Source organism: Eublepharis macularius, chromosome 5 (assembly GCF_028583425.1).
Source record: "Eublepharis macularius isolate TG4126 chromosome 5, MPM_Emac_v1.0, whole genome shotgun sequence".
Lineage (NCBI taxonomy): Eukaryota > Metazoa > Chordata > Lepidosauria > Squamata > Eublepharidae > Eublepharis > Eublepharis macularius.
Window position 1 is genome coordinate 36,167,383 of NC_072794.1, and position 24,512 is coordinate 36,191,894.

Genomic DNA, 24,512 nt, shown 5'->3' on the forward strand with positions numbered 1-24,512 from the left:
TCTTCTCTTAAGTGTAAATCACCATAGTAAATGTTTCGTTGTCACAGGAGAACCACCACAAAAAGAAATGCTGAAACATTACGAAAAGAACTTTCATATTCCTTCAAGTCATCTCAAATGTGTAGCTCAGTTGACATTAGGTGGTGATAATGATGATACAAATTAGATGCTAGATGTCAGACAGCAAAAAGAGAACATGAGGGTTTTAAAAATATATGAATAATGGAAAACCGTACAAAAGAACTTTCAATGGAATTTCCACTATCATAAATCAAACAGCTCGAGAAACCATTATCCATGAATCCCCATACAGTCTTGAAATGTATTTTTTTAATGAAGAAGGTTGTTAGTTTAAAATGAAACAGTATGTTATATAACTAGTAAGCTAGACTTTGAAATAAAGCATCCAGGTTTATTGCTGGCTGAAAAAAGCTGCATCGAAGCCCCACTTCTTCATTTCATTTTCAGGAAGTATTAAAAGTGTACTTGAACAATGTAAAGTGTGTGATTATGACAAGTGCATCACAAGAGTATATGCATCTGGAAACCATGACTGACTGCAGTTTTGTAGTGAGTGTGAACACTAAGTGGCAGACTTGGGTTTGCCCCAGGCATGCCAGGCCACAGGCTGACACCATCAGGAAGATTTGGGAGGAAGGGACAGAAACACCAGTGTCACACCCATGTGTACTGTCACTTCAGGTGAAAAACGTGAAGGGATTTGCCAAAACTTTATGGTTTGACAAATCCTAGAGCATTGCCACCAACATCATGACATCACTGCATGTTTAGACAGAATTGACATTGCACGCCAGTGTGATGCCGCAGTGCCCACCCCATTTTTTCTCCCCAAAGCCTTTGAGGCACCAGCAGGCAAAATGAGGGATTGCTGGAGACCTGGCATCTCTAAAGTTGCTTATGCACAGTGTGTGAAGTAGCAGCCTTGGCTATCTTGCTTGATCAACCAAGCTCAACTCCTAACTCAAAGGTTCATTGTCAACAATACTGGTAAATCCAGGACAGACAACATGAAGGAAACAATATAACAAATGCTTAACTAAGGTTTTTCCTGGTTCCTGTCAATCTAAGTCCAGAATTGTCCTGCCCTGGATTTAAACAGCTTGTGCAGGTCCACTATGCAAACAAGCTACCAGCTACTAAAGTAAAGCTGTTTTTTATTTCCTTTCTTCTCACACAAAGCCTGCTTATACTTAGAATGTATGGATTAGCCTCTTAAGGCAATACTGTATATCCTGATCTAGATAGCCAGGCTAGCCTGGTCTCATCAGATATTGGAAGCTAAACATGGTCAGCCCTGGTTAGTACTTTGATGGGGGACTACCAAGGAAGTCTTGGTACAAAGATGCAGGTGATGGCAAACCATGTCTGAATGTCTCTTGCCTTGAAAACACTATGAAATCACCATAAGTCGGCCGTGAGTTGATGGCAACACGCGCCCCCCCCCCCCCAAAAAAAACCCCAGGAAACAGGCAAAGGACCCAGGAAGAACAAATGATAGGGAAGAGCAGTAAGGTTTCCAAAACCATGTTAGGAAATCCCTGGAGATTTGGCGGGTGAAGTCTGCAGAGGGTAAGGTTTCAGAAGGAGAGGAACTTCAGCAGGGTATGATTCCATAGAGTCCACGCTCCAAAGCAGCTGTTTTCTCCAGAGGAACTGATCTCTGTAGTCTGAAGATCAATTGTAATTCTGGATTATTTCCAGGCCCTGCCTGGAGGTTGGCAACCTTTTGCAAGTGAGAATGAATTTGGGCAGGAATGGGGTTAATTGACTGATCTTCAGCCTCTTTTCAGCCTCTTACAGCTTTTCTTCTCTCATACTTTCCTAGCAAACCACAGAAAAACTGATAGCACATTTTCTCTTATATCTCTGCAATGTAAAGGGGTAGAGAAACGTCTTAAAATGAAATGTGAGAATTCAGAGGCAGATATGACTTATTTGGGATGGCACATTGTCCATACACACATGTGTGTATGTGAATATCTATAACAAGTAAGAACACAGTATTTATGGGGTGATACTGGAGAACTTTCCCATACCTTTATGGCAGTGGAGGCAATTTGAATATGGTGAAGCCGGCGCAAGGTGCTGTCCCTGTCGATGAAATAAGAAGCTGCAAGTTGGTGCAGAGTCTCTAGCGTCACCGTGGTACTGTTAATGCTGGGATCACTTGTTTCTGATCTTTTACTCAGCTTCCGCTTGTCCACGAAAATTGTGAGCGATTCCTCTCCTGCACAAGTGAAATACAAAAAGAATCAGAGAATCACTATTCCTTTGCTTTCACCTTATTTACGTGCATTTTTTCCAGCTCTCTGGCGAGGGAGTGGCTGGGATGCTAGCTTCAAGGCAGAGCATATGATCAGCATTCAAAAAGTCCCAGGATTAGTCCCTGATTCTCCAAACAAACGGAGCCTAGGCAACAGAGCTGAGAAAAAGCACTGATTGAGAACTGTGCAAGAGCCACTTTCAGTCGTATCAGTCAGTTCTGAGCTATGTGGACCAATGATCTGAGTCGGTGTAAGGCAGATTCATGTGCTCATATGTTCATAATCTCATTTCTACGCTCAAGCGTGTTATACATAAAAGGAAACCAGGCAAAGGCCAATCAGTAAGTGTGAAAGATAAAACAGTGATATCATTACCATAGAAATTAATGTGGGAGAAAACTGGGGAGTAATTCTTGCAAACACAGCCTTAATTTACAATTGCAAATAGATGCTTCTGCCACAGTTGATGAATCTTTCCTTGCCAGCTGTAGTCCACAACCATGAAATAGGCTTAGAAGACGGTCTAAACATTAGCTAACAAATGGATGTGATTTGGAAAACTATTCAAGGTTGTGAGTCTTACAGACTAAAAAGGATTAATCACACTGCTCAGCAAAAGGACAGAGGGAAGGGGAGATTGCTCAGTACCAGAATACACAGCTGTGAGCCTTACAACTCTATAAAAAAAAAAAAGAATATCTGCAAAAAATTCCAGAGGCAATTTTAATTCAATTGCCCCAGGCAAAATAAGGAGTGTGAAAATACAGTTTTGTTCCCTGCTCACATGGGGGAAAAGCTTCATATAATCCAATAATTGATTCATCGGATTAGCCAACCTTTTGGATTGATGCTTTTTGTTCCTTCCAGTAATGCCACTGTCTCAGCATTCATCAGTGCTCAAAGAGTGACATTCACTGCATAGACTGACCTTCGTGGACTATTTCCCAATGTCCTGGCTAGCTTTGGCATGTACAAACTGCTCTTAAGTGTAGATTTAATTCTTCTTTGATATATCGGTATATATTTTATTTCCTAAGATTTAGAGTAGCATCTATTTATGACAGGTTCTTTTTGTTGTGGTTCTGCTATTTCTGGGCAGAACTTGATGGCCCTCAAAACACATGAAAACAGCAGCCCTATGTCTAGTTCCGTACCTCTCTCTGCAATATGTAGATAGATCAAGATGGGTAGTCATGTTAATCTGTTTTTAGCAGTAGAAAAGAGCAAGAGTCCAGTAGCACCTATAAGACTAACAAAATTTGTGGTAGGGTATGAGCGTTGGTGAGTAGAGATGGTCACGAACAGCAATACGAATTTAAAAAAAGCCACGAACAGCTCAATCAGCTGTTCATGAACAAACTGTTTGTGAGGCCTCATTCTAAATGAACAGGTGGTCATTGCAAGCCTCCTTCGTTGCTGTTCATCAAGCCAGACAATCTGGCACCTGCAATCAATTCCCTTGGCAACTGGAGACAGGGACTACCTGAACTCTGCCTGAACTCCTGCTGTTGCCCTGGAAACCCCAATCTAAGCCCAATTTAGCTTGATAGGCAGGTCTTCCTTTCAAGTGTGGAGCTCCAAATTTGTTACAAGGAAGCAAAGAGCGGGGGGGAGGGGGGCTCCCAGCTCTGGTTTTGCAGACAGTGAGGGAGAGACAGTTGCTGTTGGCATTTTGAGAGAGACAGGGAAAGCACATTGGAGCTTGAATTTTCTTTGTGTGTGGTGAGATAGGGATCTACCTCTTCAAGTTCCAGGCCTGCTGCCAGGCTCCGGGCCAAACTATTATTTATTACTGGTACCTTTCCTGCTGCCTGCTCAGGTAAGGTTTCTGGGAGTGGTGCAATAGGGATCTACCCCTTCAGGTTTCAGGGCTGCTGCCAGGCTCTGGGGCCAAGCTACTATTTATTATTGGTACATTTCCTGCTGCCTGCTCAGGTAGGGTTTCTGGGAGTGGTGTGGTAGGGATCTTGATGGCTGGAGGAGAGCCCGCTGGCCCACATGAACCATGAACATGTTCATGAACAGGTAATGTTTGTCAATGTTTGTTGTTCGTTGTTCATGGATGGTAATGAACAACAAACACCATGTTCATTTTTTTTCTGTTCCTGTCCATGTCTATTCGTAAGTCACAGCTCACTTCTTCAGATACAGCTAGAATGTGATTCCATCTGTCCTTATATCTTGGAGAGGGGAGTGATTTCAGATGCCGAATGACAAAAGCTAGTAAATGACAATCCAATCACACCTCCTATTGTCATTCACCAGCTTTTGTCATTGGGCATCTGAAATCACTCCACTCTCCAAGATATAAGGACAGATGGAATCGCATTCTGTTCTCTCCTATCTCTCAAAGGTGCCTGAAAATATAGGAAGTTGATGTTTCAAAAATATAGAACCCCACTGTGGCCACTTCAACAAGGAGTAGGTTGCACAATAGTTTGGAAATGGCAGGCAGAAATAATGAATTAAATCCATGTGGGTCTTAGGAGCAACTCCGGGAATTATTTAAATAGAAATGCAAATCACCAGATCCCAATACTGCAGGCATTAGAATAGTACTGTAACAGCTTTCACTAAATGTACATAAATATGGCTTGAGAACATGTATTTTTATAATGTGTAATAATAGATGTTCCTATGATTAAAATGCTCAGAGCTGTTTTCTGCCTCAAGGCATATTTTTCTGCAGACATGTTTTAAAAGCCTGGCTTCCAATTTTCCTGTCTTATTAGTAATGAAAGGAACATAAACCTTCAATTTTTAAACCATGCAGAACTATTGTGAGATGTCACATGAAGGATGATGGTATATTTTAAGAAAGCAGCTGGCAAAATATATTGCCCATAATTCAGGACTTCTTCTGTGCACTGGGGCTTCTTAACTTTTGCCTGTAATGGCAAATAAAGCTTCATCATGAGTGTGAAAGGGTCTGCTTGTATACCCCAGAGCAAACTCCTGAAGTGTGGCTTGGCAATGAAGTCCCATTCCATTAAAAGAAACGAATGGCAGTTATGTCAATGGAATGCCATTTCTTTATATCATTGTCCACAGTTTGCCCGTACTGAGCTCCAGAAGAACTCTACTTTTATTTCAATGAAAAGGGGAGCTCTGCATGCCAACTGGAACCCCTGCACAGAGCTGCCCTATGATTCAGGTGAATGGAAAAGCCTTTTGCACATAGTCAGTGGCAGCACTGCCTCTAAAACACCCTCCTTGAAGCTTATGTAGTGCCTTCCCTGCTGTCTTTATGGCAGGTCTTAATTGAATTTTTATCCTACTTGATCTAGCATATTTTTGGCCTGTTGATTCAGATGTGTTTATGACCTGCTTTATTTAAGGTTATTTAATACTGCTTTGGCATTTATGACATCTTTGGGGTTGTTTTATTGCTGGAAATGTTTTCACTTTTTTAAAAGAATGTTGGCCATCTTGAGCAGGTTTCTGGAGAAGCAGCATAAAAATTCTGCAAATACCTAAATAAATATCTCTAGTAATATTAGTAGAAAACAATACCTCTGCCAGAGATCCTGAAGAATTGCTGTTAGTCAGAGGAGACCATTCTATGCTCAATGGATCAAAGGTCTGATGCAACAGAAAGCAAGAGTGTGCTCCAGAATTCTCATGCATGGAAAGAACTATAGAATCAAGTATATCATGCATGGTTTTGATCATTTTGTGATCACAGCTTTGTTAACATCCTGAATAAGTGTATCTGATGTTTGTCCTGTTTAGGGTTACTATTCCCCCAGTAGGGGTGGGGGATGCCCTGCTCCCAGCTTCTGCTCCCCCCCTCCACTTCTCACTGGCTAGCAGGGAAAAGGGCATGGAAATGGTCCAAAAAAAGCCTGAAACATGCTCCGGAACATTCCAGAACATGCAAATGCGGGGTTGTGCCAGGGGCCAATCTGAAAAATAATCAGCCTCAAATGCTAGATTTTTACCAAATTGGCCCACGGTGCAACCCATCACACCTGGAATGATGTTGCACATGAGAGGGGTGTGCATTATGAAATTCCTGAGCTTAAGATATACATAGAAATCATTGGTTCAGAGTGCTACAGTGATTTTCCAGAAAGTTAATCAAAATTTGGGATTCCAGGATTATGACCCCCTGCCCTTTCCTTGAACAATTCATGTTGCTTTTCCTCTTTGGGTGCTGCTACAGCAGGTGCTTGTGTTTGTCTTTGATTCCACTAATTTCCTGGGCAATGGCATTTCTCCATTCCAATCAGATCCTTGCAAGAATAATAATAAAAATGAATAATAACATTTGATTTATATACTGCCCTTCAGGATGACTTAACACCCACTCAGAGCAGTTTACAAAGTATGCTATTATTATCCCCACAACAAAACTCCTAGAAGCTGTGACTGACTCAAGGTCACCCAGCTGGCTTCAAGTGGAGGAGTGGGGAATCAAACCCAGTTCTCCAGATTAGAGTCTCTCCACTCTTAACTACTACACCAAAATGGCTCCAGCCAATCACCTTTGACGACAAGCCCCAGAGAACCACAGTTCTCCTTCCTCTGTCCTTTGTGGTAGAGGAGCCCTTTTTTTCTTTGCAACTATGATGGCTGGAGGCACCTTGTTCTGTGGTCCATAGACCTGGACTTTGTTGCTCAATTTGCTTCAATCTGGGGCGGGGGGGGGGGGTATTTAGTGAACAGGCAGAACTGGCTCCCCTGCAATTTTAATAGCATTTGGTTGAAAAACAGCCAATAAATCCCACCCCACCCCCCATGAGACAAGCCCAAGTGAGGTCTGCAAAGGAAGCTTTCCTCATTTTGTGAAAGGAAAGAAACAATACACAACAAGGAAGTTTGGCAAACACATTGTTTTCAGCAGAAAAGTAAAACAATATTGACATTCCATCAATATTACAACAGGAAAGTGAAATGAATTCAAACAGGTGTTTTTTGTTGTTGTCTTAATGCTTGGACGCTCCTGCAGGGCTGCTGCTTGTTCACCATTTTAGAAATCAGCATAAAGATGTGCCCCCATTCACATGCAGAGAGGCATCTACTGTTCAATATGCTTGAAACTTATGGTGTCATTAGATTTTAATTGCAACAATACATCATATAAAAACAGGAGGAAATCATCATCCAGAATAGAGGGCAAAATGAGATGTGAGGGTGGTAAATGTGTATGTTTCATCCCAGATCTGCCACAAGAATGTAGACAGTGCAATTTTTTAAGACCTGCTGGCAGTAGCTCTCCAAGGTCTGAGACAGAATGTCCCAGCTCTGCTTTCCACCCGAAATGCCCACTACCATAACATGGTCTAACCCAACATCCTGAGATTCTTTAAGAAGAGATGTCAGGAATGAATCTGGAAGGGAGGGACTGTCAGAAGGCAAATGATAAGGTAAGGAAAGATTCCTCACTGCACTCATCTCTGTGTCCCTGGGGCTCCTCACATTAGAGCTACATCTCCTTATTTTCTACAGTGTTACAACAGTTCTGAATGTATTCAGCCACAGTTGTGCCTAGTTGGTCCCTGAGATGGAAATCTATAATCAAGGATGAGGTATGGAAACTACATACTCACTGCTCTTTCGTAGGGCATGTATAACACGTAGACAGCTTAGTGCTTTCCCCTTCCCTTCCTTCCTCCAAGAAGCTTAGGGCACCATGCATGAGATTCACACTCTTTCCCCCCTCATCTTCTCAGTGCCTACCAATATAACAAGCAGTGAAGAAAATACTTCGGATTTTTAAGTTGTTAGCATGCATTTCTGCAATATCTGGATTCTGAAATCACTGGCAAAGTGCGCTCAGGTATTTTCCAACACAAGAGTTCTCATTATTTGCGAAGTGTGAAAACCACATGGAAGGAAAAAAAGATCCTTGGGTGTGCATCTCTGCAATTCAGAAATCACTGTAACAGCACACACTCATCCTCAGTAAAGTTCTCTAATGAGAACAAAGTGAATTCTTGAATGTCATATTAAAGCATATATCATGAGAATCCACCTATATCAATCACAAGAAGTAACCAATATCACATTACAGAACATTACTGAAGACATGAGTGATTTTTTTTGCTCTTCCCGATGGTCACTAAATGACAAAAATACATGCCCATGAAATTGCAAACAACAACAACAGATTTCCCCCCTTTGGTATTCCCATTCTCTGAAGACACCAGGGAAATTACTTTTGAAATTTTAGTCCGTGAAGATTCATTGCATTCAAAAGGAGATTATCAGACTGAAACCCAAAGAATGGCCAGAGAACAGAACAGAGTTGGGACACAATGGGGAGGGGCTGTGTTCAACCCTACTCAGAACAGACTCTACATGTGAACAGATTGTATGCACATTGCTCATCACATGATCAGAAAGCCTAAATTTTATAGGATTTTTACCACGTGTACATATAAAACCTATGTACATGTAACATATATGTATGCATTGTGATTCCTGAATGAATACAAGGTGTCAGAGACAGTCTAGGGTATACAATCCTGCTCCCTCCTCTGTTCATTCATTTTATGGGCATTTGTTGCATGAAGAAAGCTGGAACAATTTTAATATAACTCAAAATCTAGGGTGGGAGATCAAGAAATTATTATTATCTTCAAGAAATCTACTAGGGACTTCATTAAAAATGTATCTCGTATTGAAAGACATTAAAGCAAAGAACTGTAAATGTAAGAGCAACTTAGAAAAGATGTATGCAAACACCAGCATCAGAATTCAGTAAAGTTATATTTGAAAAGTAAAGCTATAGTAGTCATTGGATACCTCATTGAAATACAATTTTGATAAAATTTTAGGCCAAAGGCAACCAGAACTATAACACACCACCCAGAATTATGAATATGAAAACATATCAGACTGTCAGTTGTTGCCATTGCAATATGGTGTGGGCAAACTCTTCACATATGTGATGGAGTTGCAAGTATGCTGTTCCATATTGGAAAAAATGTTGTTGGAAAATCTGACTGTTCTGTTGATAATGAAACTCTATTACAATTCATGATTTTTCTGTATAATCTGAAATGAAGTGTTACAATGAAACAGAGTTAAATTACCTGCTATGTTGGATATCTATGATAGGGGAAGCAGGTGTCTCACTATAGCAGGAAACATTCCCCCCCCCCTCTACTCCCTGCTGCTGCCTGTTGCAGCAGAAGGAGAAATGGGGGGGGGGAGTACCAGTGTCACTTTTGGACATGTAACAAGTAGTAACGTCATGCATTGCCATGGTACTCCACAATCCCCCAAATCTTTATGATTTTACCAGAGAGTTGCAGAAGGAATTTGCAAGAGCATTGTAGTGGTGTGAAGTCACTTGTTACACAACCAGAAGTGGCATCACAATTTCATGCAGCCCTTAGCCCACTCCTAAAATCAGACATCCTAATGAGATTTTTGACCCTACAAAGCAGCTATGGAGAGTCGAATTTATATCAAAGTTACAGGGCTGAGCAGGAGGAAGTTTAACTCACTCAGTAAGATAACTTGCAAGTTGCAACTTCAGGTCAGTGAAAGCTAGTTGCTTGATAAGAATCCAGGAACTTGGAGTTGGTGTCAGCATGAATTGCTGCCAAATTGCTCAAGTAAACAGGTTAATCATATTATGACCATTTTTTTTTAAGTTGCTACATATTTTATTGCTTACGTAGCTAATAGTTATGTAAAACTATTTGCTTGTATGGTTTTCTGGGATCGCTATATGTCTGCCAGAAATGGCTCCAGTTTGTTTGTCTTTATCTTGTTCTCAGAGATGGTTTTTTAATTAAATCGATCATGTTTGTAACATCAAAAACATGGGGGAACCAGAAACACACAGTTTCCCTCTGCAGAAGTTTTGCAGAGTTTTAACCACTAAAATTCTGACGTATATTGTGGCAACTCAGGCTTTTGAAGTTCACTACACTCCTGCAAAAGGGGTGGTGGCAATGCTAACTGTGCTCTCATTGAAGCTGTATTGGGTTTTGGAGCTGTAGAGCACTGCGACTCCTTGGGGGTACCACATGATCGGAATCCCTACACTGATGCAACAAGAGAATGATTAAGATACAACCCTTATTCTGCACCCAAGTTGTTGGGGATGTTTACTGGGCATCTAGTACAATTCAGACAGTAGTATTTTACCCTCACTTCCTATCTCAGTGGCTCTGGAATGCAGCAATGGGCCCTTGTTTTATATACATACATGCCATCAAGTCACAACTGACTTATGGCGACCCCAGCAGGGGGCTTTCAAGGCAAATGAGAAGCAGAGGTGGTTTGCCATAGCTCTCCTCTACAGAGTCCCCTATCCAGGTACTGACTCTGCTTGGCTTCTGAGATCTGATAAGAAGGGGCTATACTATACCACCTTCCCTCTTGCCCGTTTCAACCCCCACCGCAATTCAGACATATTGGAATGCACAGCACTAGCAAGATCCAGGGACATGGAGAGGGAGAAAAAAGTCCCCGGAAGATTCTTCCCTCTTTCCCTACCACAACCCTCAGCTGTTCCAACGTCTACTAAAAAGCAGCAGGTTCAGAAATGGTTCTCTACCACTACTGGGTGGCCTTGCTCTTGCTACAATTTCTCCCATCCTTAATCTAAAGTCTCTCTAACTTTGTGCCTAGCTTTGTATTTGTTCTTTTGGAACAGCATTCTTCAGCCTTTGCAGACCCATGAACATTCTTCAAACCACAAGTGGCAAAATGAGCCCCGTAAGCAAGTGGCAGGAAGTCATATGACATCACAGCCTTATGACAGGAATAGGAGAAACCAGAGTTATAACCTGGCTTATGCAGAATGGGACTGTGCATGCACATTGCATTGGAGGACCAACTGGAGAGGGGAAAGAGAGGGAAGACAGGGGAGAGCTTTGGCAAGGCGGATATCTCTGACTTTCCCTGTGATAATGAGAATTCTCTCCATCAAGAAGTGTCCTTGCCTTACTGTTGTTCCTCTCAACATGCATGCAGAAAAAGGCAGGAAGCATTGGCATGCTAGTTCTCTACACATGCACCTGACAAATCTGTGCTTCCCAAACTGGCAAAAACAGGCAGCTCTATTTGGGCATGTGACTCAGCATATAGGGCCCTGTAACACAGTTGAACATGGGTTGAAGTTCACTGTTCTAGAACAAGTGGACCCTGTGGCTGCAATGGACAGCAGGACTCATTCTGACTTTTTGAACACCATTTGGCAATTTTATTAAACCCCAGGGGAAATGTTATTACCTCCATTAGAAGGCCTAAGATTGCAGGCCTTGTGCTGGCACCTGCTGGGAGACTGATGGAGGCAGGACCTAACTTATTGGCATTGTACAAATGCTGTGACACTCCAGGATTTACCATATACTCTATGGTTTAACCAAATTGGTCCCCCATTTCCCCCCACAGTTTTCTGGAGCAAGGGTGGACAATGGAAGGGTGTGAGTGCCCCTCCCTCAGGGGAATGACAACCGTAAAGCCACACAAAGAAACTACAGCCTGCAATGCTGATAACACAGTAACATATCACAGATGTCTTTGATTCATGAGGGACAATATGGTCGAATCCACATTCACCCATTACCCGCATGTTTATCGGATATCTTCCGTTTGCCTCCAATCCGCGATTTTTTCCTCTTCGTTCACATTCCTGCTTCCAATCCATCTTTCTCGCGCGTCCCTCTGGTCACACGGCCGCTCGAAAACCGCTTTTTTGGGCGGGACCTTTTTTCCCGCCCATTTTTTTATTTTTTTGAGCGCACTTTTCCGTTATTTCGATCTTGCCTTATAAAGAAACATCATTGAAGATAATAATGCCTCTCTTTCCCCCACTGACAGCACTGATGGCTCTCTCCCGTTTCTTTTTTTGGAAATTTGGAAGCATGTGGGAAGCTTTCGTGGGCATTTCCTATACAGGACAGTTCAGTGCCTGAATTTTACTGAAGTTTCACTTCCTTGGAGTGTCATTATTTCAATATTTCATAATTTCGATATTACAGTAATATAAAATAAAAAAATAAAAAACAGTTAAAAAGGAAGTTTCACGAGTCCGTTCTGAGGATGGATTCACCCCAAAATGATTTTTCAAACTACCAGATTTGATTCGGAAACAGCATAATCAATAAATCCAATGCTATGAAGTCAAAAACAGTCTTTTGTAGACTACGGAGCACTTGCAAGTTGAATCAGCCAATAGGAACTCTCGGAACAGTCGGAGAGGCAGGAAGGGGGGTGGTTTTTAAAAAAAAACGCGTAAATTGCGCATTGGCCCGTTCACGGCCACCGTGAAACTCCAGTTGAAAACCTGTGACCACATATTCGGGAGAAATGCGAATGAAATGCGTCTGTTTAATGAGGTAATGTGACCGGCACTCGAGATTGCGTGGGGAATGCGGGGAACAGGCGACTTAGAATGAATAATGTGGATTTGACCTATTAAAACAAAGGATTGCAACCTTTACTGGGTCCTGTTAGATGATAACCTTTGACAAATACTATCTGTGGCTTAAAGATATACCTCTCTGCTTTTTTTTTCTATGAAAGATTGTTGGTTAATGTTTGAATAATGTTACATTTTAATATAACTGTAATAGGAAAAAACTTAGCACTTTGAAGCCACAATTTCCACAGGATAAACCAACTAGAAACACCGCTAACCATATTATCTGACAATGGCATAAAAAATATTGCTGAGCTCCACTTCAGAACACCCAAGGGAAGTGTATTTTCTGGGCTTGTGAACAGAGTCTTGAGAACATTTCAAAGAGGGCCACGTGTAGGAGTTTCCTTTATGGTCCAAAGGGGATAGTCTTGACAGCCAATAGGTTGCAAAGGCACACAAAAGTCTCACCGCAAAGTCATTTATTTGCCAACTTTGCTTTCCCGCACAGTGAGTACAAATGTTTGGCAGCCCTATTAAGGAATCGAGAAGGGCACATTTTTCTCGCACCATGTAGACACAACAGAAATTAAAAGGAAATGTAGATGTAATTAATGGGAAAGAAAAGCAATTCTACTGGAAAGCAAAAAGACATGATTTTCGTACTACAGTATAATGCTTCATATAAATGAATTATCAGAATGGAATCTTACAACAGGCAAAGACAGCATGAGGGTTGAATGCCAACAGTTTATTTCAAAGGTCAGTCTACAGCTGGAAATGAACATGTACCCTGCTCTGACTGTACTCATTTCAAGACAACTAAATGTTACATGGATTTCTGGGTAGCTTTTCCTTGTTTTTTTTTTTAAAAAACCTGAAATGCAGCTTCTGTATGCTGCAATCAGAAACAAAGGGTGAGTAGGGAAGAGTGCTGCTTAACCTGCTCCCTGCCTACACACAACAATCCATACAAACCATGCGACAACCCAAGGCTGCTGTGATTGATAGAATGGCTTACAATACTAGAGATGAGCACGAACTGAAATATGAATCAAAATTAAGCACGAACCAGGCCGGTTCGTGGTTTGCGAACCGCGGTTCGTCAGATCCCATTTCTGATTAACCATCATGAACTTTAGGCTGGTTTGTTTGGTTCATTTTTTGGTTCATGACTGCAGACAGCCTGGTGCCAATCAGTTTCCTAGGCAACAGGGGATAGACCTCCTGCAGACCTTCTGCTAACCCGGAAGTGATGATTTTCTGACCTAGATGTGACGTTTTCACGAACCGGTTCGCAAACAAGGGGCAGGTTTGTGAAAGTTCATGGTTCATGAAATTTGATGAACCACGAACCACATGGTTTGGGTTTTTTCCAGTTCATGCCCATCTCTATACAATACCCCCCGCCAAAAAGCCAGAAGCATATCCTATTCCCTAGCAGGAATTATTGTTGCAGTCTCAGTGGCCATTGCATGAATATTATGGTTAAGGATGGTACTGTTCCATCCTCCTTTCTCTGACTGTCCACATGTAAGCATTCCAGCTGTTGGCTTTTAACTCCTCTCTTTTTTGAATTTCTTTTTTTTCCTCCTGTTTTGCTCTCCAATATGCCTTCAAATGCATATGGTACTTTACTATTTGATAAACAATTCATATGAATTTGGCTGAACCAATACTGCAGTCTTACACTGCACTCCAAGATTGTGTGTGTGTGTGTGTGTGTGCACATGCATGTGGCGAGGGGAGGAAAGTGGCTTGTTTGAAGTAAGGGAGATGGGAGGCACAGAACACTGGTTACTGAGATCAGCTGCTGATGTATCGTATCGAGAGAGTCAAAGACTGTTCAGTACTTCAATATATTACTAACACATATTAAATTATTATTTAGTGGGCAGCAAAATGAGAGGAATCGGGTGGGGAGAAAAGTCCATTCCAACATGTCACACCAATCTGAGTGGACAGATCAAAACTGGTGAGAAATTCAGCAGAAGAAAATTTCATGATTATTACTAGCTGTGGTTTCCTAGTTCTAGCTATGTTTTTAATTCATTTGCCTGCAATGTCACATGGAAAGGGGGGGAAGGGGAAATTTTTATGTTGTAGTTTTAGATGGGCAGCTGTGTTGGTCTGCAGTCAAAGAGCAAGATCTGGGTCCAATAGCACCTTGAAAACCAACTAGATTTCCAAAGTATGAGCTTTTGACTCTCAGTCAAAGTTGGTCTTTAAGGTGTTATAATGGACTTGTATATTTAATATTGAGTGGACACATTGTATACAGTTCACTAATGGGACTTCTCTCTATCACGGGCACGGGTCCTGACTGGTATACCTTACCAGTCACACATCACACCTGTCCTGCGCCAGCTGCACTGGCTTCCAGTTGAATTCCGAATCAGGTTCAAAGTGTTGGTTCTTACCTTTAAAGCCCTGAGTGGGTTGGGACCGGCATATCTTCGGGACCGCCTCTCCCTGTACGTTCCCCGGAGATCGCTCCGATCAGCGAATAAATATTTACTTGTGGTCCCCGGCCCTAAGGAAGCCCGCCTCGCTTCAACCAGGGCCAGGGCTTTTTCAGTCCTGGCCCCAGCCTGGTGGAACGCTCTGTCAATGGAAACCCGGGCCCAGCGGGACATATTATCGTTCCGCCGGGCCTGTAAGACAGAGCTGTTCCGCCAGGCGTTTGGTGATTGAAGGGGGCGGTGCCATGTCGGCCTCCCACCTTTGGGGTGGGGAAGGTTCTCCCCACCACTGCACCTTGTTAATTTGTTTTATTATTTGTATATTGATTTTAGTTTTGTTTTTATCAATTTTAACTGTTCACCGCCCAGAGCCCCTGGGATGGGCGGTATATAAATTGAATAAATAAATAAATAAAATAAATCATTTCTTTGTTTAGCCAGGCAGCCTATTTCTTGGCCCAGTGCAAAGAGCTACCTGGCAGAAGATAAAGGCCAGAAGGGGCCACTTTTCACCCACAACACATGGTGCCAACTGATGTCGGTCCTCTAGGCACCTGATTTGGGCTATTACAAAACACAAAACAGGACTTCTCAGGGCACAATAATCTGCAGTGTTACCACATGGGAATGTTTATGGACAATTCACACTGGCTGCTTCCACACACATTGGATAATGCACTTTCTTTAGTGATCATTTGGAACTAGATTTTCATGTGTGAAACCAAAAATCCACTTCCAAAGGATTGCTAAAGTGCATTGAAAGTGCATTATTCGACATGTGTGGAAATGGCTAATGTACAGAGACTTTATGACTGCCACAAAGACTGATCACATATGTGCTGGGAATGCTTTACTTCCCAGACAGGCATGGATCTGATTTTGGTTGGGCCTATAGCATATGTGAAGAAAGGATTTCAGCAGCCCCTCCCCCATGTGAGTATCATTTCCCTTACCAGAAATGGACTTAGGAAGCTATTTGCCCCATTGGGGACACTTATGTGTAAGTAACTATCATTAAATGGCTCTCCAGGACCATTTCAGATCAGAAAAACCAAGGGGGATGTTGAAGCCCCTTCTCCCTGCACATTATGGTCTTTATCAGATTTGCTCCATGCACCTGGGAAGCATGGAATTCCCAGTGCATATGTGATGTTAAGTTGTCATGGCAGCCACAAGGAGTATTATGTGAATATGAAGGGAAAAGCTACCTCCTGGTGATTCCTATATTTTATAAAAAGCACTTCAAGTAGAGAAAGCAAGTTATGGGAAATAAATTCAAGAGACTATGTAGATCTGTCTCGGCACTTATTTTTGGTCGCAGGGGGATTTTCCATATATCTCCGGAATGAAAGCATAGTGCACATCCATAAAACAGAGGAGAAAGCCCTCCTAAGAGGTTTTTACACAACACTATTTGAATGGGTGTTTTGTCAGTCACCTTTTCAAAGGGCCTTCAGTCTCTAAGCTTTAAGATTTCCACTACTATACCATGGGGCTTATGATCTTGGTAAATGCTCAAAACTGGTTGTGCTGAAGGCAGATGAGCTTTTAGAGCTTGAAGCTTGTATGGTTCGCGGCAGGAACTGATAGATTGGCAGCGCTTCCAGAAATTCCAGAACTATGGGCAGTTGTTAAGGCACATGCCATCTCTCACCTGGATTTGCCAAAGCTAATGAGATGACGTGACGTAACGCAGTACAGCAGAACTGTGGATATATTCCAATTAAAATACACATGCTGCAAGGCTGCCCCAGCATGAAGGTATTTTGATTCATTAAAACTCCTATAAAATCGTGTCCTTTCTCTCCTTTTAGTGCTGTTCAATAGTCACATGATGATAGCAGTACACACAACAGAGGCGCTATTTTACTCAGAGCTACAACCAATTCAAAATAGACTGCTCCTGATGTGGCAGATCCCTGTACTGTACCTGACAAGAATATTTTTATCAGCACTTTGCAAAAATTCTGTTAAGTTTTATACAATTGAACTGTCTGTCAGTGTGCAGGAAGGAGAGAGGCATTTGGGGAGAGAGGTGTGCACTTCTCTTCAGTGAGATTTTGATCTATCTGCTGTTTTCTGGAGGGAAAAAAGTTTTGATGGGGCTTAATGTATTGTTATCTTAAATGACAAAAGGAAGCTATATCTGGAAAGGACCTTTACAGAACTGATGCTGCAGTGAGATGTTATAGAACTCATGTAGCTGTAAAGAGTGACTGCCATTTTCTTAATATACAGCTGAAGCTTCTCTCACAGAAATGAATTAAAGAAATTTGTCATATGAATAAAAGGTGTTTGACAAGATTTGTCTGGTGGGAAGGCTACAAAATCACAGGAATTATCTTTAATATAATCACCCACCAAGGGAGAAACCAGTTTTGTTCAATTGTCACTTTTTGTTGGTGCCTGGGTGGGTAATTCTGAGCATTAATTATCTTTCCCGCTATATAATTCCTATTCTTTCTCTTCACTGGATTGTTTTTCCCTCCCAGCCTATTACCAAATGGATGGTGTCTCTCTCCCCCACCCCATATGCCCCGTTTATTCCAAATTCTATGCACGAGGGCAGTGCTTTTCAGAGCAGCATGTGAGAATTTAGGTATGCTGTTTCCATTAATGCTAATGGGAGGCGTGTGGCTAAAGATATCTGCACTCTCTTGAATATTTCTGTCTACCTGTGGTCTCAGTCACAGGAGGAATCATATATTCCACAATCACCTGAAAGGCTTGTTAGCTGGAAATTCTTCTCAGAACCAACTGCTACTGCCTTGGGGGTAGGAGGGAAATTGGACAATTTCAACTATAGTAACTATCTAAATGTGTTCAGTATGAACAACAATACAAAAAAGGGGAGGCACTGTTTGATCAGACCAAGGGAAGACTGCCACAAGTCTAGAGGAACAAAATTATATTTACATCATTTACACCCTGTATTTAGCTCCAATGGGGACCAAACAGCTTACATCATTCTCCTCTGCTTTCTTTTATCCTAAGAACAACCTTGTGAGGCAGGTTAGGCTGACAAGGTATGATTGCCCAAGGACATCCAGCAATCTTCCAGGGCAGAATGAGGATTTGAACCTGTGTCTCCCAGATCCTAGTCCAACACTCTAACCACTACACCATTCTGGATCTCAGGGATTCCTAGGCCAGGTGAGTCATATGATTCATTTTTATATCACATTTGGGTAGGGTCTGAATGGTGTTATAGGGAACCTAGAGGGGATCTCTCCAAAAACTGATCATGCAAACAAAAGAGAGTATCACAACAAGAAGTTAATAGAAAATCTAGATTGTGAAAACTGTGCAACCAAAGTAAATGAGATGTAAACTATTAATAAATAAAGTTTTTAAAAATGCATGGTGTAGAATCCATTCTTATTTGAATATGTGTATAGTACCATTTTACATATATTAGAGATCATATATTTACACAGAGTTAATCATTGAAGCAAATCAGCCTCCAGAGTAGAGATGGGCATGAACAACAATACGAACAAAAAAAAAGCCACGAACAGCCCAATATGCTGTTCGCGAACAAGCTGTTTGTGAGGCCCCATTCTAAATGAACAGGCGGTTGTTGCAAGCCTTGTTCGTTGCTGTTCATTGCTGTTCTTCAAGCTAGGCAGTCTGGCACCTGCAATTAATTCCCTTGGCAACTTAGGCAGGGATTGTCTGAACTCTGTCTGAACTCCTGCTGTTGCCCTGGAAACCTCAATCTAAGCCCAATTTAGCTTGATAGGCAGGTCTTCCTTTCAAGTGTGGAGCTCCAAATTTGTTACAAGGGAACAAAGACCAGGGGGGAGGGGGGCTCCCAGATCTGGCTTTGGAGAGGGAGAGACAGCTGCTGTAGGCATTTTGATAGAGAGAGTGCATTAGAGCTTGAATTTTCTTTGTGTGTGGTGGGATAGGGATCTACCCCTTCAAGTTCCAGGGCTGCTGCTAGGCTCTGGGCCAAGCTGTTATTTATTATTGGTACCTTTCCTGGTGCCTGCTCAGGTAAGGTTTCTGGGAGTGGTGCAGTAGGGATCTTGACTTGGATGATGGCTCGAGGAGAGCCTGCTGGCCCCCACAAACAGCCAACCACGAACATGTTCATGAACAGGGCCATGTCCGTGGTTGTTTGTGAGTCGCTGTTCATGATTGGCAACGAACAACAAACATCATGTTCATTTTTTTCTGTTCGTGCCCATCTCTACTCCAGAGTAGTGCTATCAAATATCCATCTTGAAAAGAGTAATGTGTAACAGTAAAGTGCTAGTGCCTTCCAATTTCATACCTATGCATTCAGTAAATAAATAAATATTGCACCAGCCCACACGCTATAACAAACAGGGGGGCTATAGTAGCGTAACAAGCAATACAGTTTTTAAAGTGACGTTACTCATGTAATTCATTCATAAATATATTCAAAAAGTCCATCCAAAATTTCCAGTGTTGCTGCAGAATCTCATGCTGTTCGTCCTTTTTCTTTGAAGAGGAAAAGTCAGATATGACTAGCTTACAGGTAGTTTGGTGCGTATTTTCCCGTTGCTTGAGCAAAATAAGGACGCTTTTCTAAGAGTTTCAGCAGTCATTGATATTATTGTGACTACTTTGAGAAAGATTGTGAAACGGGGAAATACGCATCAGACTACCTGTAAGGAAGCACTATTGAATAACATGGGACTTACATCTGAGTAGACATGTTTAGGATTGCTTCCAGAGTCCTTCAGGGCTCTCTTTTTCTGAGTCAAATGGCAAACATGTTCCTATTCCACCCTTTCAAAAACAATCCTGCCTGCCCCCATAGTTAAAGGAAAACTAATAGAAAAAACAAAGGTCTGTTTGGGTGACAGGGGTGGGGGGAGAATTCAGCCAATCATTCTGCCTGCCTGCACTTGGGTGATGAAGAAGCTTGTCAGCAAGAATCCCCATTTTGCAGCTGAACAATGAGGATCAAAATGAAGGGTTTGGATTTGCCCTTCATTGTGGAAACCAAACTACAAAGCACAAGGAAACATAAAAGCAACACCAACAACAAAATGCAAAGATAATAAATTATTAGCACTAAAGAAACAGAAAAAAGTGAACATGAAGTAGGATTGTTTTTAATGTAACTGCACTGCACTGGTTGGAGCATTCTCCTGCTTGGGAGCACTCTACTGACACTCTCCTGCCTGCTGCCACTCGCTTTCTATGGGTCCATTGTTGCATGTGTGTTGTCGTGCCTGAGGAAAAACTAAGTAGATCAATGGTTTGGACTAGGAGGGGGATAAATGGTTGATGCAGTTTTTGATTAAGTGCAAAAACAGCTGCCCCAGAGCCTTGTTTCCCCACCACCTTGAAAAGAATAGTGTTCATCTGCTCATGTGCAGTCAATGCCTGCCTTGCACATGCACAACAGGCCAAAACTTATGAAAACAGAAAAAAACCAAACAGATCTGATCTGAACTGAACTGAACTGGCATTAGCCCACTTGGAACAAACTTGTAAAGGAATAAAATTACTGCAGAACCCTGGGAACTGAAACAGAAATTTTCCCAATGCACACCCCTAGCGCATACACATTTTAAAAAATGCATCTAGTCAGTTTAAGTGGGCCTAGATGAACATCCCAATAAAAATATAAGTATGTATATATGGAAGACTGCATTTTCACATGAATCTCCTTAGCTTAGCTGGGGTTACCATCATCCCAAACCTCTTTCAAACACTGGCTGCTGTACAGAAGGAAGCAAAAAGAGCAAGGCAGAGTCCAATCTATCATGACACAGAACAAAGCAGTCAAGTTTGGTGTTAAAGGTTTTTAAATATATTATTATATTTTCTTCAATAAAAGGAGTTTGCTATTTATGTTTCTGTACCTAAAGCACCAAAATATCTTGGAGAGGTCCTGTACAATTTGTGAATGCATTCTCTTTACTTAATAATAGCAACATTAAATGGTGACTTGTATTTGCCATCACATATCAGACAGAATCAATAGAATTTTCATATCACCTGAATCACAATGCCTGTGTCAAAGCACGTAGAATGTTGAAGTGATAAAACAGGCAAAACCACTTCAGACTAAAGCTGATTTTTATACTGAACACTAAATTAGAAATCTGAATACTAAATTAAAAAGTCTCCAGAAATGGAGCAAGAAAAAAGGTTTGTCTAGAACCTTGCTTAATGATATGCCACTTTCTATTTTCAGGAAATTTATACAAACACATACACACATTTGAAAGTAATACTCCACACCTGTAGTTTGAAGTGGTACAGTCCACTCTGGTATCCCAGCATTTCACCACTCCCAGCCTATCTTGGGATGCCAGCATCCCAGTGTTTTGCCTGTTAACACTTTTAGGTGCTGGAGAGAGGAAAGTAGAACACATGCTGGGACCAACTGAGGATGATACAGATTTTACAAAAACTCTATGGCAAAACCACAGAGGGATTTTTTTTTTTGGTGAATTTTACCATTTCTAATGGCAGGATTTGAGCCCAGTGGAATCCTAGAGACCAACAAGATTTTCACAGTGTAAACTCTCAAGAATCAAAGCTCCTTTCTTCAGACACAACATGTAGTGATGTCAGTTCCACTTTTTACCAGAAATGATGTCAATGCAGTGGTGTGACACCAGGCCCCACCAGCATGCCAGGGTCTGCCCCCAATTTCTCCCGATGGCTTCTGGCTATGGCCTGACAACCCTCTCTCCTATCTCATTCAGCTGCATGCATAGGCCTCTCTGCAAAATTTCAGCTCAAAGTCATGACTAGACATGGACACGAATCGAAACACAAAGCAAGTTTCATGACGAATTGGGCTGTTTCATGTGTCACAAAACCGCGTTTTGTGAAGCCATGGTTTTCACAAAATTCATTACTTTTTGGCCTGTTTCATTAGATTTGTGAATGGTTCATAATTTCAGACAGGCTGGCATTGATTCCCTAGGCAACAATGGACCCAGACCTTTTGTTGCCACTGGAAACCCCAATCATAGGCCACTTACTCTTGATAGGCAGCTCTCCTAGCCATCTGGAGAGCTTCCATTCTGCCCTATATAGCAAGAAGCAGGGTGTTAATCCCCTAGACAACCAAGGAGGTGGGCTTTCTGTAGCCATGGGCACACTAATCTCACCCCTCCAAACCCTGTTAGGCAGGTCTGTCAGCCAGCCACAGACCTCCTGTTCTGCTCTATGTCAGGGTTTTTTTATAAAAGGCACCTCTCTCTACCTAGTGCTTTTCAGTCCTAGTAGACAGAAGGAGAGGGAGGACCTGTTGCTGGGATTGGAGTGAGAGAGGCCGTCGTCACACGGGCTTCTAACAGCAGTAGATTAGGAAGCTGAGAAAAAGAGTGTTTATCTAATGTTATTTCGTTATAGTGGAATCAAACACCAATTTTTTTTTTAAAAAAGTGGGAGGAGCTGCTTCTGCACCCATTAGAGAGAACGGAACAGAGTGCTTAGGTGTGGACAGCTGGGAGCGTGAAGAAACATGAGGTGACCCAAAGAAACGTTACTGTGCCAATATCAGCAATGACGCTATATGCTGTAAATTTAACGGAACAGATGCCCGTGTGACGACGGCCAGAGTGTGGATTGGAATTGTGCTTTTGGCTGCTGCTGCTTTAACACAGACTGAAAGAAGCCTCTTATTTCCAGCTCTTGGCCTTGCTGTGGGTGAGAGTGCCTTTTTTCCTACACCCCACCCTACCCTAGTCTCAGACCTTAGCCACTGCCTGGCTCTGGGCCCCAGCTGTGTGTAGCTGGGTGAAGGAGAACCTGCTGAAGTCTCCCTGTGAAGGGGGCCGTTGAAATGCCCCTGGTTCTGACAAATCATGAAACAAATGAATCACTTTGCGAAACGGGTCAATTTTGTGAAAATTCATGGTTTGCGATTTGTGAAACATGACGAAACACAAACCTCTTGTTTCACTTTTTCCCCGTTTCATGCTCATGTCTAGTCATGACATTTTAAGTGATGTGAATGCATGTGTGCCTGGTCCCTTGAAACAGCTAGGATTAAGTCACTCAGCTAACATTACAAGCAGCCACTTGGGTTCCACCCTAGACAGACAGAACTGTCTTTCCAGTAGTTGTTCATACCTCTTTACTTCCTCAAATTGGGACCTATGGTTTTATGCAGTTGTAGAGGACTCTTCTTAAAAATAATAGTAACATTTAATTTATTCTTTGATTTCAACTAAAGTTGAAGCCAAGAACCTTACAAATATCTATGGTTCTGAAGCACTACATGCACCCTTCTGATCGGAAGTCTTGAAGATTATACTGGCATAGGGATACCAACCTCCAGGTGGGTTCTAGGTATTTCCCGAAATTACAACTGATCTCCAGACATCAAAGATCTATTCCGTGGATAAAATGGCTGCCTTGGAGGGTGGACTCTAGAAACCCTATACTAGCACCACTCCCCTCACAACTGTTGGTCACATAAGCATATTTGTTTATTTTATTTGATTTGTATTCTGCCTTCCCTGCACTAGCAGGCTCAGGGCGGATTCCAATTTATAGAATAATATAAAATACAATATCTTTAAAACCAATAAAACATCTTAAATATTTAAAAAAGAACACACAACAAGCAATACAGCAGCAGGTTTTGAAAAACATATGGCAGCAGATTTCACCAGCAACCCCACCCAACCACCTCCAGAAATATATGACAAATGCTAGGTGGTACATATCCCTTTGTAAGGGCACAGATTTCTCTAGGTGGCCAGCAGGGAGTCCCAGAGCATCAACCATATGCCTGGCGGAACAGCTCTGTCTTACTGGCCCGGCGGAACGATAGCAAATCCAGCCGGACCCTGATTCTTTAGACAGAGCGTTCTACCAGGTTGGAGCCAGGACCAAAAAGGCGCTGGCTCTGGTCAATGCTAAACGGGCCCCCCTGGGGCCAGGGACCAGTAGCAGCTGTTTATCATTGGATCGAAGTGTCCTTCGGGGCTCATACGGGGAGAGACAGTCCTGTAGATATGCCAGTCCCAGTCCGCATAGGGCTTTATAGATTATTACCAAAACTTTGAATCTTATCCAGTACTCCACTGGTAACCAATGCAGCTGGCGCAATACCGGTGTTATATGTGCAGTGCAAGGCACTCCAGTGATGACCTGCACTGCTGCATTTTGGACCAGTTGTAACTGCCAGATCAGGTTCAGGGGAAGCCCTGCATAGAGCATGTTACAGTAGTCTAACCTAGAGGTGACCATCACTTGGACCACTGTAGTTATGTCGCGAGTTGAGAGATAGAGGCGAGTTGCCTGATCTGTCGAAGATGGAAAAACGACCTGGCAACCGCCATGATCTGGGCCTCCATTTTCAAGAAGGCATCCAGAATCACTCCCAGTCTCCTAACTCTTGGGGCCAGTGTAAGCACCGCCCCATCGAGTACAGGGAGCCAGAGTCCCGAATCCACATTCCCGAAACTCAAGTACAGGATCTTCATC

At 42.3% G+C, this 24,512-nt stretch overlaps 1 protein-coding gene across 1 annotated transcript in view; it reads right to left on the reverse strand.

Annotated features, from left to right (window-relative positions):
* The window catches only part of BRINP3 (BMP/retinoic acid inducible neural specific 3), a 396,972-nt gene that overhangs the window by 166,225 nt on the left and 206,235 nt on the right, over positions 1-24,512 (reverse strand). Inside the window, exon 4 of the mRNA XM_054979213.1 lies at positions 2,058-2,248. Coding sequence (XP_054835188.1) covers positions 2,058-2,248 — 191 coding nt within the window. The remainder of the gene's footprint in view (positions 1-2,057; positions 2,249-24,512) is intronic.